General features: G+C 37.4%; 2 protein-coding genes across 21 annotated transcripts in view; both read right to left on the bottom strand.

The window, feature by feature from the left end:
- Positions 1-226, bottom strand: part of NEK10 (NIMA related kinase 10) — an 82118-nt gene extending 81892 nt beyond the window's left edge. The window contains 1 exon segment of the mRNA XM_039713660.1: positions 153-226. Coding sequence (XP_039569594.1) covers positions 153-226 — 74 coding nt within the window.
- Positions 1-18609, bottom strand: part of SLC4A7 (solute carrier family 4 member 7) — a 100499-nt gene that overhangs the window by 1367 nt on the left and 80523 nt on the right. For 11 of the 20 annotated variants that reach the window (XM_039703741.1, XM_039703783.1, XM_039703852.1 and 8 more), the window contains 6 exons: positions 17613-17681; positions 17002-17175; positions 16511-16642; positions 15646-15737; positions 13773-13880; positions 6350-10794 (listed from right to left, as the gene is read on the bottom strand). In XM_039703741.1, the coding sequence (XP_039559675.1) occupies positions 10713-10794; positions 13773-13880; positions 15646-15737; positions 16511-16642; positions 17002-17175; positions 17613-17681 (657 nt within the window). In that variant the 3' untranslated portion in view covers positions 6350-10712. Of the gene's footprint in view, positions 1-6349; positions 10795-13772; positions 13881-15367; positions 15420-15645; positions 15738-16510; positions 16643-17001; positions 17176-17612; positions 17682-18609 lie in introns of those variants that run through there. The other 9 variants (XM_039703803.1, XM_039703833.1, XM_039703888.1 and 6 more) reach the window with 6 other exon arrangements.

The following is an 18609-nucleotide window of genomic DNA, read 5'->3' as shown; positions in this document are numbered from 1 at the left end:
TTAAATCAACAAAGGTGTAAATAAACTTTGTGACCAGAGTAACAGTTGTCATGTTTATACTGCACTTCAAATTGAAGCATTATGCTTTGGCAGCCAGTGTAAATTCCACACAAGCCCTGCTGAAGTTCAAAGTAAAACGTCAGATACTACACCTCATAGAGATCCCAGGAGGCTTTTTTTTTATTGCTTTTTCTGTGCTCTTCAACTTTTTGTCCTGATGAGGCATTATGTATCACTATTATCATTATAGGGTTAAAAACTCTTTTCCTTAAAAGCAAAGTAAATACAAAGAGTTATATCACTGTGGCAAAAGGAACCCATGTTTATTTACAGAATCAACTGATACTGCTTTTAGGAAAAAAAAAAATTGCCATTTTCTCAGCCTGAAGCCTTGGGCATTATATCAGAATATCCTTTGAAATTCCAGATATTAATAAGAAAGCTTTTAATCTAACATACAGACATCTTGGTTTTCCAACACATGCATAGACAATACTGTCTTGCCTTTCATGTATTTTTTTTAGGACTTTTCCTCTTCTTTCATCTTCTTGCCATTATTTCTCTCTGCGAATTGGCTGCTTATGTTACAGCAATGCTTACAGGCTAACATCAAGGTTGTCAACAACAAGCTGTTGTCCAGACAACAGAGAATTTAATAGTTATATTATCCAAATAAACAAGTCAAATGAAGCGTAGAAAAAGGCGGTATCTGACAAAAAAAAAATGAGACGCATACATTGAGTTGAGAGACATGATTCTCCCCCTCTACTTGACTCTCCTAAGACCCCACCTGGACTATTGCATGCAGCTCTGGGGCTCCCATCAGAACAACAGGAACCTGCTGGAGTGAGTCCAGAGGTCTACAAAGAGGATCAGAGGGCTGGAGCACCTTCCCTATGCTGAGAGAAGCTGAGAGAGGTAGGGTTGTTTGGCTTGGAGAAAAGAAGGCTCCAAGGGAGATATCCAGCAGCAACCCACTACCTAAAGAGGTCTACAAAAAGAGTTGGAGAGGGACTTTTTACATGGGTATGTGGTGTTAGGACAAGGGGATGATGACTTCACGCTAAAAGAAGTCAGGTTTAGATTAGATATCAGGAGGTAATTCTTTACTGTGAGGGTGATGAGGTACTGCAACACGTTGCCCAAAGAAGTTGTGGACATCCCTGGAAGTGTCTAAGGTCAGGCTGGATGGGGCTGTGATCAATCTGGTATATAGTAGACAGGTGCCTCTGCCATGGAAGAGACTTGGAACTCGATGATCTTAAGGTCTCTTCCAACCCAAACCGTTCTATGAATCTATGACCACACAGTCTGTCAAAGAATAACAGAAATTTTCAGCAGTTTAGAATCTAGGCCTTCTGAATGTCTTACACCAAACCTACCTGCTTTCCCTGCAGAGGCACACAGAGCTTCTTTCTACAGATGAGCAGATCTATATGGCATGGCCTCATAAGGGCCATTACCACACCTTAAATCCCTGCATAAAAACATTCAATCTGTAGGTCTGACTTCCCCCAAAAGCCCTGATCTACTCACTTTCACACTACACAACACCTGTTCACTGAAAATCTTCTAAAGCCCTAGAAAAATGCAAAAAGACATGGAAAGATGATATTCAAGAGGAATTTCTTGCTGCAACAAAAGCAACTACATTGATACAGATCCTTCTCTGAGTGAAAAAAAGAATGGTCAGGCACAGGCTGTGGCTGTATAACTACCCTGGAGAATAATATACAGCTGTAGCATATTGGTAGAGCACTTTCAATTTAAAAACCAAGGATATAATACCACTGTCTGATCCTTTCTACCTATTTTACTGTTCACTAAACATGGACTGTTTGGATGTTCCCTTTGGTGTGTCCTTAACAGGATTTTCCGTATCAAACCTGATGGTCTCCTCTTCTTGCTGTGCAGTGTAGAATTCCTCTGCTAGTGATTTTACTTCTCCTCCTCATAAAGGCAAAGAAGAAGAAAACTGGTCATGAAACAAAAGCATTGTAAACTACCCAAAGCTGCTCCTTCCCAAATGAACATCAGAGTCATTTTTCCAGTTATACAATCTCACATCACAGAACTGCCCAAAATGCAACTGTTGATGGTATGAACTCGTGCACTGTATTAAATCCCTCTCGGAAGTGGCCTGTAAGCCCAGTTCATCCATGTCTAGTCTTTTAAACAAGCTTTTATCCTACCACAGGGAATCACTGATCTGGATCCACAAGAAACTTCTCTGCTCTCTTCCATGCATCTGCTCAAGAAGGTTATTAAAAAACATCCCAGAACACTTCTGTGGCACCAGTTATTACCAGGGAATGAATATAAACAGGATTTGTTCCACCACTCAGTAGACAAAACTACTGAGTTCAGACTAGACTGAATGCAGTTTGCCCAAAGCATTTATTTCCTTTGCTTCAAGAGCATTGAAAGTTAAGAGAAGCCATGTACGTTGCTAAGCATGTTAAGAATCCTCAGGAGTAAGAATTTCCATTTATTATTTCAGTGACATTCTTCTATCATCTCCCCAGTACCCTGTCCATTTGGAATACATACTGAGGCATGACACAATGCAATAAGCACCTCACATTTGTACAGTAGGAAATAGTCACAAATTGTCTACTTGACCATGAGTATGAGTGCACAAAGAACAGATTTCAACCTATTAAACAACCAAACCACACACAAATAACTTGTTCATGAGCAAACAGAGTTAAACCTTAAAATTTTTTGCATACTGTGAAATCCTTGGGTTAGCTCTTCAAACCACAAACAGCAGGATTCCCAGTATGGCTATGATTTAATCCAGAACTGTTAGGTCTTTGTGATTATTTAGAATATTTTACAACTGTCAACCAACCTTATTTTAGGGCTGCCATTCCAACTCTAATGCTACCTTGGTAAAGATGAAACAGAATAAGAGATAACACATATTTTAAAGGTTTGTTGCCATTACAGATCTAAAAGTCCCTGTGCAAAATTGAACCTGATAAACATCAAGCCACATTCCCTTCACTGCTGCTGAGAATGAAGAGACACTGGTCACTCAAGGATACAGCACTCACCCAGCTCTGAGGACTCACCCTGAGGTTACCTCTCTGTTTCCTAGAGGCCAACAAGTCAGCACAGGTCAGGAAGCCCTTCAAGAAAGAGGCCAGCTCTGGCCACAAACTGACCCTGCACTGACCCTTTAGTCTGTCAGCCCAGCATTATCTCAGATGTTTAGCTCACTGGATTGGGAAACCTGATTCAGGTTACAAATAATCTCTCCTGCTTTAGCCCTGATTGCCTTGTCTCCAAAGCACTTCTACTGTACAAGGGCAGGGACAACATGCAGAAAGGAGGATTTATCCATGCAGCTTAGAATGTTATGCCCTTCACTTTACTACAGAGATTAGACTAATTAATTATCAGCCAGCTGCCAGTGAAAATGGCTTTCCCCATTCCTTCCCTTCCACCAGCAATCCTTCTCTACTTCTTCAGTTGAACTGACCAAACCTGAGCCAGTTTAGAGGGCTAAACACACAGAAAACAATACACTTCCATTTATATTATTACTTTCCTACCAATTTAGCTCACTGACACAGTGGCCAGATGAGTGCGCCTGCTGACAGGGCAGGAATGCACAGGTGTAAATCAAGAAGATTTACTTCTTCTTCTGCAGAAGAGCAGAAAGCCCCTTCCATCAGTCATTAAATCAGGTAGGTGTATTAGCACCATGAGTGAGGGGTAGACGAATGGAAACAACTCCATTTTCCTTCTATCAGCCAAAAACCTGAGAGAAAACAGATATTAATATTTCCTTAGCTATTCTCACAGCTATTTGACTTTCTTGAAGTCACTGAGTAAGTTCCCACCCTGTGTTTCTTCTTTACTCACGCCAGCAGAAATTTCCATGTATTCCATGGAGCCAAGCTATTCACTGTCCTCATAACTATCCCCCTGCTATGACACCAGCCCTGAGGAATGTGTAAGAAACACACCAAACACTAGTTGTGCCAGATAAAAACTGACAACTCTTTTGAAGAACAGAGACACATTAAAAGAAAATTGCCTTTACAGCACAGTCTCATTTAATTCCATTTAAGACAGTGAAATTAGAGCAATAGTAATTCATTCATTTTAACTGGGGATAATTACATTTCATTAGTTATGTTGATTCAATTACATAGGAAGAGAGATGCATTCTGACAGCACTGGAATGCAGGATAGGACAAGAAATGCTCCAAGAACCCCGTCAGAAATGAAAGAATCCACATGATGAGAAACAGGAGACAAAGGAATTACCCCAGACTTGATCGGTGGCCCAGTTTTGTATCTGTCCCAGATGACATAAGCACATAAGCTTCAGAAGGTAAAAACAAGCCCCAAAACAAACAAAACCACAAAGACGTTCTGGAGGATGAATCTACCCCCACTGATAACAGTGTAAGGGTTCTTCAACAAGATGTCTCACATTCCTTGTAACCTTTATTAGCAATAACTAGCGGATATGGATTGTTTGTAAGCCAGCTAGTTTGTAGATTTTCCCTTGAACTCCTTTCTAAATCACTGCAGTGGCTGAATTCCACTGTCTAATCATACACAGGATAACAGGCTTAAGGTGGATAAAGAAGCAGTAGATATGGTGGCTTTAATAAGACTTTTGATGCTGTTGCTGGATAGGAATGTATCTAATACCCTACCTAATACCATAAGCTGGGTCAGATGAAGGTCAGGTGAAAATTCATTTCCTAAAAGAGCAATTAGAAATATATTATTGTCAAAACAGAAATGGATTTCAAACATGGTCAAAATGATAGCAAAGGAAGCATCAAAGGTGATGAAAAATTCCCAAAGGGTACTTTCCCTTTTCCAGTCTAGTGGGAGAAAAGGAACTTCTGGCTGGCTTCCCCTCTTGTTCTCAAAGTGCATGGCAGTCATAATAGATCCCCACCAGTGATACTTGTGCCTAGGAAATTGTGTTGAAGAACCCACACAGACAATGTTTGAAGAATATTTCTTTCATTTTATTAACTGAATCAATATGGGAATCAATGTGTTTCTTACACACAAGAACTTCCACACACATATATGCGTCTCAATCTTTCTTTGGAGATTCTCTAAATGTTAACAAGGGTAAGGCTCTTCCTCGTTTTCCCGACAAATGAAAACATTCAAGCTACTGCTGTTTTGGGATTGTTTGTCTTTTGCTCTTTTTTTTGTTTTGTTTTGTTTTCCCTCTGTACCATCTCATTCCATAAATGGCTAGGCCTGCACTCAGATTGCTGGGTCCACCAAATGTCAGTCTCTTGGTTAATTTCCATTTCCAGAGTGTAACTTTCCTCTGTAAAGTTTGCCTAAATCCATCTTGTTAAAGAGCGGCTCACATATGTAAGGAAAATTAAAAAAAAAAAAAAAAAAAACAACAAACTGTGTGGGATTTCGGAACCACACACATATATGTGTCTCAATCTTTCTTTGGAGATTCTCTAAATGTTAACAAGGGTAAGGTTCTTCCTCGTTTTCCCGACAAATGAAAACATTCAAGCTACTGCTGTTTTGGGATTGTTTGTCTTTTGCTCTTTTTTTTTGTTATTTTTTGTTTTCCCTCTGTACCATCTCATTCCATAAATGGCCAGGCCTGCTCTCAGATTGCTGGGTCCACCAAATGTCAGTCTCTTGGTTAATTTCCATTTCCAGAGTGTAACTTTCCTCTGTAAAGTTTGCCTAAATCCATCTTGTTAAAGAGCGGCTCACATATGTAAGGAAAATTAAAAAAAACAAAAACAACAAACTGTGTGGGATTTCGGAGGTCTAGCGAGCAGCTCGGTTCAGTATCAACTCGAGAATAACACGTAGCTCTCTGAAGTTCACCGTCTCCACTCTCGCTACCGAGCAGACCTTCATAGGGAATTATACCGGCACTCCTTAGAGCCTCTGGGAATCACCAGATTGTTCAGAGCCCGCTGAGAGCCCAGAGCTGGAGAAGGAGCAGGGCTGTGCAGCACGTCATTAAGCGGAACGGGAGGAGGATGGGGACATGGCATCCCCTTCCCTGCCCTGGAGTGGACTCTCCCGTCCCCAGCCCTGTGTTTCCCTGCATTCCCGTCCCTCCCTCCCGCTCCCCGCGGTGCCTCAGAGTCTCCCCCAGCCCCGCCCGCCTCCGCCCCGCGGCCCGGCCACGGCGACGCTCGCTCCGCCGGGACGGGACCCCTCGGCCAATCGCCTCCCCTCTTCTTGGCCCGCCGGCCAATCGCGAGGCGCCGTGCTGCGCAGTGCCGGGGTTCCCTGGCACCGCTTCCGCCCGGCGCCGTTGCCATGGGCACGGGGCAGCCCCGGGCCCGGCGGGCAATGAAAACAGAAGCGGCCCGAGTGGAGTCCAGGAGATTGTTTATTGCTTTTACCAACTTTCTGAAACGTTACAAAAGATAATTTTATTCTAGCAGTAATTAAAACAACACAAAGGCTGAATCACATTAAAAACAAGTCTGAGAGTTGTGTTTTCTGTATAAACTGAGTATTGATTCTACAGCTGGAATAATGTTTTCATTTGCTTTGGATTTGTTTATAAAGTAAGAAAACGTCACTGTAATTAGAAAAGCAGTCATAAAAAATTCGAACCATACAGTATGTAATCACATTTCAAATAAAGAATATTAAAATCAAAACAGCAGTTCAGCTGCAAAAGCTGAACCTGGAAGACACCTTTGCACAGGAGCATCAGCAACAATAGAAAGGAAAATACTAGAAATGATGTGTCTTTCCAATAAAATCATTTAGAAAAGTATCGATTTTCAAACTCATTCATTATTCCAAATAAATGTCAACAGATACTAAATTCAATATGAAAGTGTCTTTCGGCAAAGTTCAATGCCAACTACAAAGTCCTAGAAGTTTTCACTAAAAACATTATAAAATAAAACTGACAAACTTACTGAGCAATTTGCTTTATTTATAGCACTGCACTTATGCTGACTCAAAGCTGTGTGCATCTATAGTCTTAAAATTTGCCATAAAATAAATTAATGTTGGTATAAACAAAGTATTTCCCACGTTTTACTGTACTTGATAATTTTGTCCTAGATGAGTAATTAAAACATTACTAATCATAAGCAAGCAAAAAGACAACTAAGCTCGCTGTGGTGCTGGCCTGACAGATTACATTTGTGAACTGAGAGCCATGAGCCGTTCACGTTATGATTTACAGAACCTATGTACAGACAAACCCCTTAGAGCAGTGCAGGCTCTGCCACGTGACACCCACTTGGTACAGAAATATTTTACAGCCTGTCGAACCTGCCTTTGCAAAGGGCACGAATTAGGAAGTGACCGTATAAAGACAGAGATGCAGGTGAAGCAAATGATAACTTAGAGGAGAACTTGCATTAAGTGGAGAAAAAATGGCCAAGATACTCGGTTGAAAAAGATCCCAAAGCCATCAGGGCACCAAGTTCTACCCTGACAGATTTTATGATGACAAACTTGGCAATTTGGAACATTTCATGGAACATTTATATAAAATATTATGTTATAGCTGCAAAGTTAATCTAGGAGGAAATTGTTGTTAACTTGGGCATATGTAAACAGAATGAAAAATGTGTCACTGTAATACATATGAAAATGGTAATAATGAGTTTTCTAGAATATAATTTAAACACAAAACTGCATTTTAAGTGATACATTTTAGATGATAATTTAAATGGAGTGGTCAAAATTAAGACCTACATTTCATGTAAACATTAATATTTATAAATAAATTAGAAAAAAAGAAAAAAAAAAAGAAAAAAAAAAGAGGGACTTCCTGAGGTGGCTCTGCAGCCAGGTACACAGTAGCACTAAGCTCCATTCCAGGAAACCAAGGCATCTATAAAAAGTGCAGGGTTGTTTATTTTCCTCTAGGTATTGGAATGGAAATCCATTGGCGTAGTTTTTACAGGGCTTAAGCCCTATGAAAAAAAAAAATCAGTGCACAGCAATTGTCACTGCACTTTTGCATCCATTAAGGCAAAACATATATCTACATACAATAGACTACATCCTTAGCTGTCTTATTTTAATACTATGTGTGACTTTAAAGCAGAGAAGGTGTAAAATGAGCACTGAATCACTTAACCATACATTAGCAACATGGATTTATGCACTTAATACCAGATCTTCTCCTGTTCATATGGGAAGAAAAGTGCAAGTATAACTATTGCCCAAGAACACTGGAACTAAATGTCACTGTAAACTGGTTTGCCAAGTCATGGTATTTCTGGCAATGATTAAAATATCTCACAAATAAATAAATACTGTGATTAGACTTGTGGGGCTTTGGTTTTGTTTCCTTTCAATGTTACTCAAAATATATCCACTTCCTGTAATATTGACCAAAACGTAACCCTTCTGAAATAGAAGCCAAATACAAGGTGTGCAGCACCATGGAACCCTGATTTCCAGCATTATACAGTTAGAAATCCAAGAGGCTTCTAGTAATTTTTTGGGTCTTTGGAAACTGTTGCAGGACTGTGAACAGGAAGCGAAAAACACTACTGAGAGGACAGAAGTACTGTATTGTGGATGATGCTACATAAAATCCTCAAAATATCTCTTCCCTCCTTGATTCAGAGCAAGAGGTACTTAGTCGTCAACTACTGACATGCAGATGGGTGTTGTTTGGGTTTTTTTTAAATGATGTAGAAAGTTTTGAGAAACCATCTGCTGTAGTTTCGTTGTTATCTCAGTTTGATCAGAGGGAAACTATGGGTTACTTTCTGAAAGAGCATGAAATCCAACTAAGGCACAAGCTACACTACAATCTAAGAATGCAGGTCATTACTCAGTATTGCTCAGACTGGTAATGCAGACCTCTCTTGCTTTGCCCCTGACCTGAGCCTGTTATAAGAGTTTGGATACCATTATTCATATTGCTGTACACTACGATTTCCTTTCTTTAAACTGTCTTCTCAGAATTCAGTTAAATGAAAATAGGAAAGAAAACAAATGTTAAATAATTGCATTACATTTAAAGGGAACACTAACAGTCCATGTAATGTAAATACTATTTTTAAATGTTGCTATTTATTCCCACTGATTGCTTTATTTTTGTAATATACAATTACCTTCTCTACAGGTGACACTTGGCTGAAGAGCACCAAAATTCCACCTCAAGTGGTATTTTCACATGAAGTCTGCCCTCCTCCAGAATCAGCTCCTTTTTGCAATTGTTGAGAATTTTATCACTTGGTCCATGATAGAACTCCCAACTCTGCCAAAAGCAGGATTAAGCAAACAGCATCTTCTAGTATTAAATGAGCACGGATTCTAATTAAAGCCATTGTAATGCATCCAGAAAGGGCTAGTGGCGATTCAGAATGTAAAGAGAGAATGCTGGAAATTAAAGCCAAAAAACTAAGGCATAAGGCAAAAAAGATATTAAGAATGGAAACTGCACAGGTAAGTCATCAAGATTTCCATTTTTATATAAAATTCTCATTATTTCAAATATTATAATGCTAAACACTAGAACTTGAAAATGTAAGTACAATAAATGCACTGACTGCATCTTTATCCGGAGTCCCCAAAAAATCCCATTTACTTTAATAAATGAATATTTATTTTTTCAATTCATCTTACATGATAAAAATTTTTACTAATTAAAATAAATAATGTGTTTAAAAATAAGTTGGTGTGCTACCATATATGCCCTTTACAATGGAGAGGATCAGAACTGTACATACAAATACCACAAGCAATTAGTAATCCATAAAATAATACTGATCATAAACGTATTCCAGAATTGAGCTACAACTAATTTAATCAAATACACAGTAAATTTTAAAAATTATTAACCAAGAAATATATTTGATGAAGATATGAAATACTCCAAAATCTTAAAGCTGAGTAAATCAGACACTGAAAATCCATGGGAAAAAATGTAAGCAAATACAGGAAGAAAAGAATTCAAGAGTACTGACGTGGTAAGTACTTATAATTTCCTATAGACCAATTGCTGCCTGTAAATCCAATTTATATTGTGTAAACATGGAGTGTCCAGAATGGCAAATACTGACTTGGGACTGTAACTGCCATTACTGCACTCGTACTGCTACTGGACAATAATGAAAACTCAAGAGAATTCAAAAAACCAAAGAAAGCAGCACACCAGGGTATTTAGATACAGTTTAAGGCTTAACTAACCACCTGACTTAGGGCTCTAGGCCACTCCTGTGGAGCAGGAGGACAGAATCCAGAAAACACTAGCATGGAGTGGAGACATAAAACACAGTAGTTCTTGTCAACAGCACATTAACATTTGTTCTATGAAACCACAAAAAAAGTATACCCTGCTAAAAACAAGCACTAATTGCCTGCATGGAAAAAAAAACTTCTGTGGTGCACACTAAAAACAGAGGTATTGCAACATTTTAAGCAATGTGGACCAGTAATCATCAGCAAAAGCTGATGTAACTTTTATGCACATATTGATTATGGAAAATAATAAGCATTCATTACAGTCTTCCTATTTAAAAACGAAAATAAAATTTCCAATAAAATAAATAGCTGAAGTGTGATTACCACTCATCTTATTTGCTGGGAAAATCTTTGCATTATGCAAGCATATCTACAGTGCCCAAAACAATGGAAGAAATTAAATATATGTTGCTCCTTAAACTGGAAATCACACTTCCATGGTATAATATCCTACAGTGATATATATACACACACAGATGCACTCAATTCCCATTGGTTCCATTCTATAAAGATGTTTCAGCATCCACATATCTCACAACAGGTGACTTTTCCACTTCTATTTTCACACTTTCTGGTTTTTCAGGGCTGTTTGAAAACAAAGAAGAAAATGTAAAGTCTGGCCCACTTTAGGAAAGGTTAAATTTAAAACGTTTTATACTTCAAAATGAACACTGAAAGTATTTACATAAGAATGCTTTTATGATAAGGCATTTCCATTACATTTTAGTAATTGTTAAATAATATTCACAGGAACAGTACAAACTTAAAAGAGAGAAAACACCAATATCTCATTCACAAATACCATATCCAATTCCACTGCTTTTATTGATTTGCAAAACATCTTTAAAAACAAACAAACAAACCCCCAACACAGCTGGCAAAACTGTCTAGGTAAAAATACTCAAAAATACATAACAAGCAATATTACTAATACCTCTTTATTCTGAACCATCTGTTCACAAGAATGAGAGGACATTTCTGTCTGTTCAAAAGGGGAAACCATACTTCTAACAACAGCAGAGGACAATAAAAAACCTGTGAAAGTGTCCATTCAAGTGAAGCAAAAGACCCTAAAGACAAGTGGAACCTGAACAACTGACACTCTTAGGGACACAGACACTGAACAGTGCCTGACTGAAGGACAATAAGGAATGTCCCAAGGTAGCTGGAAGTCAGTAGAAGATGAAATGGAACAGCATAAGAGGTAGGATGAGTTTTGAAAGAGATTACACATCTGTAGAGCTGCTCTTTAAGGAAAAAAAAAATTAGAAATTCATGCAAGGAGAAAAATTCTGGGTCTCCTTAGAAGATACAAGTGTGCTGGGACTCCACAGTCTGTAAACTACAATAGATGGGGTTGAGCAAAAAAGAAAAAGCAATCTGGATCAATTCAGAAAAAGAAAAAAAAATTTCTTCTTAAAAAGATATGGTTTTTAATAAATCATGCCAAGCCACACAACATGTCATCTGGAATTATAAACGATATACCTCCTTTGAACTGCATTAGTATTTGAATATAAATCTGAAAATAGCAGTGCCTACAGAACCATTTTTACATGTCTGTCTGTACCACCAGATGAAGACAGATATGTAATTTACTGGAAGTTACTTTTGAATGACCAGTAGCAACACCTCTGAATCTCAACCAGATGCAAAGAAAGTATGGCAAATACCTCAAAACAGCAACCAATTGAGTAAAGGCTCAAGAAGTCTGCCTTTCAACTTTCAATTTTCAAGATTAATGCATCATCAGATTGCCTGTTAAAAACCTGGTTTCTGGCATCAGTGGTTCTTAATTTTCCATTTGTAGTTTTAGCAAGTTCCCTACCAAGATGGATTTTTTACTGTACTAAGCTCAAGCAGGTTATGTTATAGCATCAAAGGGAAATGTCTTATAGCAAAACATAATGAATAATGGAATAATGAATACAAGGCTAAGCACAACAAAAAACACTGCAAACTGATCAGAAGCCTGATTTGCTAGTATTGCATATAATTCCATACTAACTTAACCTACTCAGGAAACATCTCTCAGAAAAGTGAGAGATGAAATTGTACTAAATTAGAACTGCCTGATAACCAAGTCTAAACATTTTAATTCTTCTGGAAAAAGAAATACAGGCCAGTATCTCTTCAAGCCTTATATGCCCAATGGCTATCAGATAATGCACTAGAATCATCCACAAATTCTGTAATAGGCTGCTTCTAAGAATTTAGCAAGAAGAAAAAACCTATTAAATAAGGTGTGTACTCTGACACACAATACCCTCTTATCTCTTCAATTTGTCTTCTTGATGGTCTTGCTCATGTGGTACTCAAGTTTTTGAAATATTTTAATTAAATATGTGTTTAACATTTTAAAAATGTTTAAACAATACAGCCTAGACATTCATGGAAATGGTGCCTGCATTAATGAGTCTCTTAAGTTCTCACAATACATCTCATATTCTCTGTCTCCTTTACCCTCAGCTGACCTGCTGTCTGGCCAAAATTGTACTTCTATGCCTAGTTTGGAGCAATGCATGTGGTGAGTAGACAGAGGGTATACAAGTGCTAGGTCACTACCACTGTTTCCAACAGACCTCATAATTTTGTATCTCTCAAATATGTCTTCCTCTGACAGAACTGGCTGAAAAGGATCAACTAATAGAAGATGCATACAATAGACAACAGGATTGCTGAGGTTTAGTTTTCTGAGGCAAACATGCCCATTCTCCCCTTTCCTACATAAAAACTATAAAGCAATAGATGCATGGATGATGAGCAGTCCACAGATACAATTTCCTATAAATCACAAGCCTTTCAGGAAGCTGGGGATATTCTGCACAAATACTCATGTCTTGGCTTATTTCCCTAGATAGATTCAGCTAGACATTAGAAGAAGAAATTAGGATAGAATAGCAGAATCATTCATTGCACTCATACTTAGTTCTTTGATGGGGAGGTCACAGAGAACAAAGGCTACTGGCCAACACAGAAGATGCATGTCAGCTCACAGGGAATGTTCAAAGCACTGAGGGCCCATGATCTGTCCATGTAGTTCATGCAAGTATATTTCATATTCAGTGAAGATAGCATTTGAGACAGGTTTAATTTTTAGATATTAAAAATGAATTGAGGAAAAGCAATCCAAGCAACACACTCACCCACAAAAACAGATCCTAGGGCAGTCCAAAGCAACAATGAAAGTGCTGGACTTACCTTGTATTCTCAGTGGAATTTGTATTATTGAGCATCAAACCACTCCCATGCTCATGTACATACTAGTATTTAGAAACCCTAAGCTCATCAAAGTAATAAACACTTGTATTAAGTAAATAAATAGTAATTTTAAAATTACTATTTAAAATAATACATTAATAAAATAGCAATAAAATAATTCCTTATAGAAACTGATAAACTTCAGAGCAAAGAGGAAAAATCAAGATCAAATTCTTCTAAAGTAAGAAGTCAGTAACTCAGATGCATAAACCATATTTTTTTTAAGATATAGTTCAATAAATACAAGTACATCTGCTAAATACAAGACAATAGTTAGAAAAGGTGTGAGTAATGATAGCTACCTCAGGTTAGCTCTGGTTACTTTGGCATTCTCAGTACTCATGGCAAGAGCCTTCCACTGTGCAGTTTTGGCCATTTCGTCTGATATGTTTACAACTGAGGGATCAATGCTAAAGAACAAACATACTTTCTGGTTAGTGTTCAATTCCTTGCAACACCATCATACTTACTGTCACTCATCATTTACATCAGTTGTGCCTTCTTTCAATATTTACACAGCCACAAGTTGAGTTCATCTCGTAAAAGTATACTTCCAACAAAAAACTTGAAAATTTAACTCGCTAGCACTACCATAATTACACAGCATCTCAAAACAGTTTTCACATAGATACCAGTAACATATTGAGACTACATGAGAGGTAACCCATACCTAATTTCAGAAAATTATTTTGCATGCCCAGAAATAATTATTTGAATCACAATGTTGTGCTAAAGCTTTCATGAATGAGTTACTTTAAGTGGCTTCTAGGAAATAATCAAGGGCAAACGAGCAAGGGCTAATAAAATTTCAAAAATTCAAGTGAGATTTGAAGCTATTAAAAATCTAGAAATTCCAATTATCTTGACAGGTAAGTTGGTTTTTTTTTTTTCAAAAGCCTTATTACATATTCTGCAAGATTCTTTTGCCAGACCACCCCCCTCCCAAGTGCTGCAGAAGATAAGTTTACCATCAGAGATGTAAAGCTTTTAAAGTCTATTTCCACTTTTGTCCTCCACACAGTTACATGTACAGCAGACTCAGGTGTTGCCTGCAGGTCTGCTTTCTGTTTTGTTCCATATTTAAGCTTCAGAATCTGCCCCTGGTCATCTGTAAGTTTTTTAAATGGCAGAAAAAACTTTCAAAGCCATTCTTCCTCAAGGATCCCCACAAGTCATATAAGGCAGCAGCATACATATAAAACACATGCACACAGTTGATGAAGTCACAGCTCTACTGTGAGAGCAACTAGCAACTCAAATGTTTATTTTAAAAGCTTTAGCATTTTCATTTGAATTGCTTAAATCTGATTAAGCCTGCTCTTAAAACAGACAACAGCACTCAGAAGAAATACCTGTCCAATCCAAATTTCTGTCTGTTTCCAACTCTCATCATGACATACCTCGTACTACCCTAGATCCATAGGAAGGCAAACTTTTAACCTATGAACCCTTAGTATTAGAGAGGAAAAGAAAGCCTGTGAGCTATTTATCTGTCACATCTTAAAGCTGTGTTGGAACAGCTGAGAACACATGACAACTCAGCTAAATACAACCCCAGTAAGGGAAACACCAACTGCAACAAAATGCCTACCAAAGCTGAAAGAATTTCCATGACTGAAATTCCAGTACTTCCTTTTCTGGAAGAGAATCTATTAGTACCTTTATGTTCAGAAAATAGCATATTGAAGTAAAAATGGTTGTCTGTAAAACAGGGGTTTTTTTGTACCACAGAAATTAGAACTTTAGCCTTCACTTAGGTAAACCAACTAATTACACACTTAGATTTCTTCTGAAAAACCCAAGTGGCTGGCAAACACATGGCTCAACTGATGCTATTAGTTGCTTAATGCTCAGTATTTCATGCACATTAGCACACAAATATTCCATTGAAACTGACCAAGGATGCTTCTTCACCTTTAGTACAGCTGGTCGAAATTGAGTCATCTGATCTGTTCAAGATGGTCATGTAAATTTATAATTAAGATGCAGTTTTAAAGAACAATGCTATATAAAAATACTAATGTAGCACCATGACATATATCTTCATATTTCCTAATCATGGCTAAGTTACCAGCTTGGGGAAAAAATTATTTCAACTCATACACAACCAACTTAATATAAAGCAAATTACAAGTTCTGATAAAAGAACTTTTAAATGGACACATTATTTTATACCTGTATTTCAGGCTTTTTACAGGAAACTCCAGATTTGCTTCTCCATATGCAAGGTGCACACTGTCATGGTCTGAAAACATTCTCTCTGCTTCCTGTAAATTCCAATTAAGAAGTTTGTAAAACTACTCACATAGCAGAAACCACAGTAGCATCTCAAGCTGTTCAGTTATTATCTCCAGTCACTCAAGTTATATGACAGGTATTCCATAGGGGTAAAAGGCACTTCTGTGTAGGTACTGCAGTTGAATGCAGGAGACAGAGCTTATGACCTTTCCTCTTAGAAGTGTTTTATTAAAGCAGGGCACATGGGACACTGGGGAAGGAGGGTGTTACCAGCTTCCCAAGGAATTCATCTACGTGGTGTACAGCAAGGCAGGACTTTAATGGAGAACTTCCAGAAGCTATATTACTGTATTATTGCTAAGTAGTAGTTGCACTAAATGACAACTCCACAAACACACATGAACAAAATGTCCCTGACATTATGAACACTTTTGTGACTAATTTAAGCAGAATAAAGAAATCCTACTCCACCACTTCCCTCTCCCTTTTCTCCCTTTTCTTTCCTTCTAATCTGATGGAAGTCCAAAAAACCCAACATTTTTTATGCTAACAATTGCTTCTTTCCACTTTGCTTGAAAATTTTGATGACAAATAAAAATCATCGTTCATAATAGCATAATTGAAACAGAGACTGAATTCCTTAACCACCAGCAACTGTTCCTCTAGTAAAGCATTTAATTTAATAAGTGAAGAATTTCAAAATGCGTATCTGGTATATAAGGTCACATAAAATTCTCTTAGATTGCATTAAGTATTTCCTAGAAATTTACAACATGCTCAGTCTGATTGTTTTCACACTTACTTCTTTCTCTTTTATCTTTTCATCATCCTCTGTCTTCTTTTTACTTTCTGGCATAAGATCATCAAGCCAGCTAAGTTCTTTTTTGGTGAAACACAAATCCATGAGCTTGCGAATGAACACTAATGCTAGAACCTAAAGGGAACCACAGACAAAAATACTTTATATATTAAACTATTCAAATGAACAAAAATGCACACACACTTTCAGTACACTCAGAATCAGTAACTGAAGCCCTTTTTTTCTAGTACTAGATTTCATCTTCTCCAAAGTTAAATAATTTCCACTTTCAATAGCTATTCACAACTGAATTGCTTGTTTTCAGGAAATGAGAAGTCTTTGTGTTTCAAAAGTGAACAGCTTGTACTACAGGGGCTTTTTGTTTCTTTCCCACTCCCTTCTTTCTTAAAGGCAACAAACATCTTCTGAAGAGACTCTGAATAATACATGTAGTCCTGTACAAAAATTATTAACTGGCAAACCAGAAAACTTACCATCATAGGGAAAACAACAGCAGCTGCAGAGGCTTTGATCACCCACAACAGAACTAGACAAGTGAGCTGAACAACTGTAAAGATATGGACCTTCCAGAGTGGCACATAACGTAGATAAATCAAGTCAGGTTGATGTTTGGCAGGCATTCCAAACAGTTTTATACGGTCAAAAAACTGCATAGAAAGTAAAATCATTTTCCAGTTAATTATTTTTTGCCTCTCCAGAAGAAAATAAATGTTTTTAGGAGACTACAGAAATGTAAAATAATCTCAAATTAAATACTAATGAAATAGAGTGAACATTCAAGGGGGTGGAACTGGGGGCTGTTTGGGGTTGTCCCCCCACTCACTAATACTCAAAAATTCCAGAATATTTCAGAAAATTCGTTTCTTAGCTGCACTACTGAAAGAACAAATAAAAAAAGAACTGACAAGTGAAGACATAATATTGTAAGGACAAATACCTGAACATGACAGTCAGGAAATTATCCTACATGCTATTCAGACAATATGGAACAACTTTATTGTGGCTTACACAATGCAGGGTGTTAGAGTCTCCTTTTCATTCAGAATTAAACAAAAATGAACTGCCTGTTAAAATCAGACTTTACCTGAATGCCTTTTAATGAAGATACTCCCATGTAAAGAAAGACACCATACAAAACTGGCATTGGAATAAACTGGGGAGGAAAAAACACCCACAGTTAAAAGTGGAATCAACATGACATAAGAGAGCAGTCCATATCAGTGAAAGACACAGACCAAGTTATTTTTTACTTTATATTTTACTTAAGTGAAATCTGAGGGCCTTTATTTAAAAGAATACATATGTATCATTGAACAGCAAAAAAAATCTAGAACTAACAAGGCTATCGCCAGGATAAAAAAATAGTTCTGCCTTGACTGCTCATTCACTCAATTTTCTAGGTTACAAGAAAAATTTTTGTTCATGCTAAGTATACTGCTTTGTATTGCTATTTGATAGGAACTGTATCAAGACTACTGTATTCTGTACAACTTCATGAAATTGCCACATTAAGTTTTACTTTTGGACACTTGCATATCTGGAGCAGACAATACAAAAACCTCACCATTCCTACTACTAAGCTATGAAAATTATTCAGAGTTAATTTTTGCTTCAGTAAGAAGACACATTTTAAGCTTATTAAATATAATATTTACAATAATTTACATTGCAATATATAATAGACAACTTATATAATTTTATAGAGTGTGATTTTATATTTTTAGATATTTTAAAGCTTACTAAGATAACAAAGTTGTCCACTGATTTCACTGGCACTTGCATCAAACCTCTGCAGTGAAGCCTTCTTTGCTCCTGAATTCATTAAGCTTCCAAGTAAAGGACAGCCAAGATATAACATGAAATCTTAATAAAAACTGCTGCTATCAAGACTGAGCAAAACCCTTTATTTAAACAGTGTGAAATAAAACTATGCCTTAGGGATTCATTACTGCATGTGTGTGTGTGGTTAGTGCCTTCACTGTAAGTTCTGTAATTTGATATAGTGGCTTCTACTGCATGAAATCAGTATAAATCCACACATGGAACAAAAGCACAACTGACAGATGCAAGGCTTTGTTCTC

The sequence above is a fragment of the Passer montanus genome, unplaced genomic scaffold (assembly GCF_014805655.1).
Source record: "Passer montanus isolate IOZ18808 unplaced genomic scaffold, ASM1480565v1 scaffold10, whole genome shotgun sequence".
Classification (NCBI taxonomy): Eukaryota; Metazoa; Chordata; class Aves; order Passeriformes; family Passeridae; genus Passer; species Passer montanus.
The sequence above is the reverse complement of the archived record's forward strand: the minus strand, read 5'-3'. Positions and strand labels throughout refer to the sequence as shown.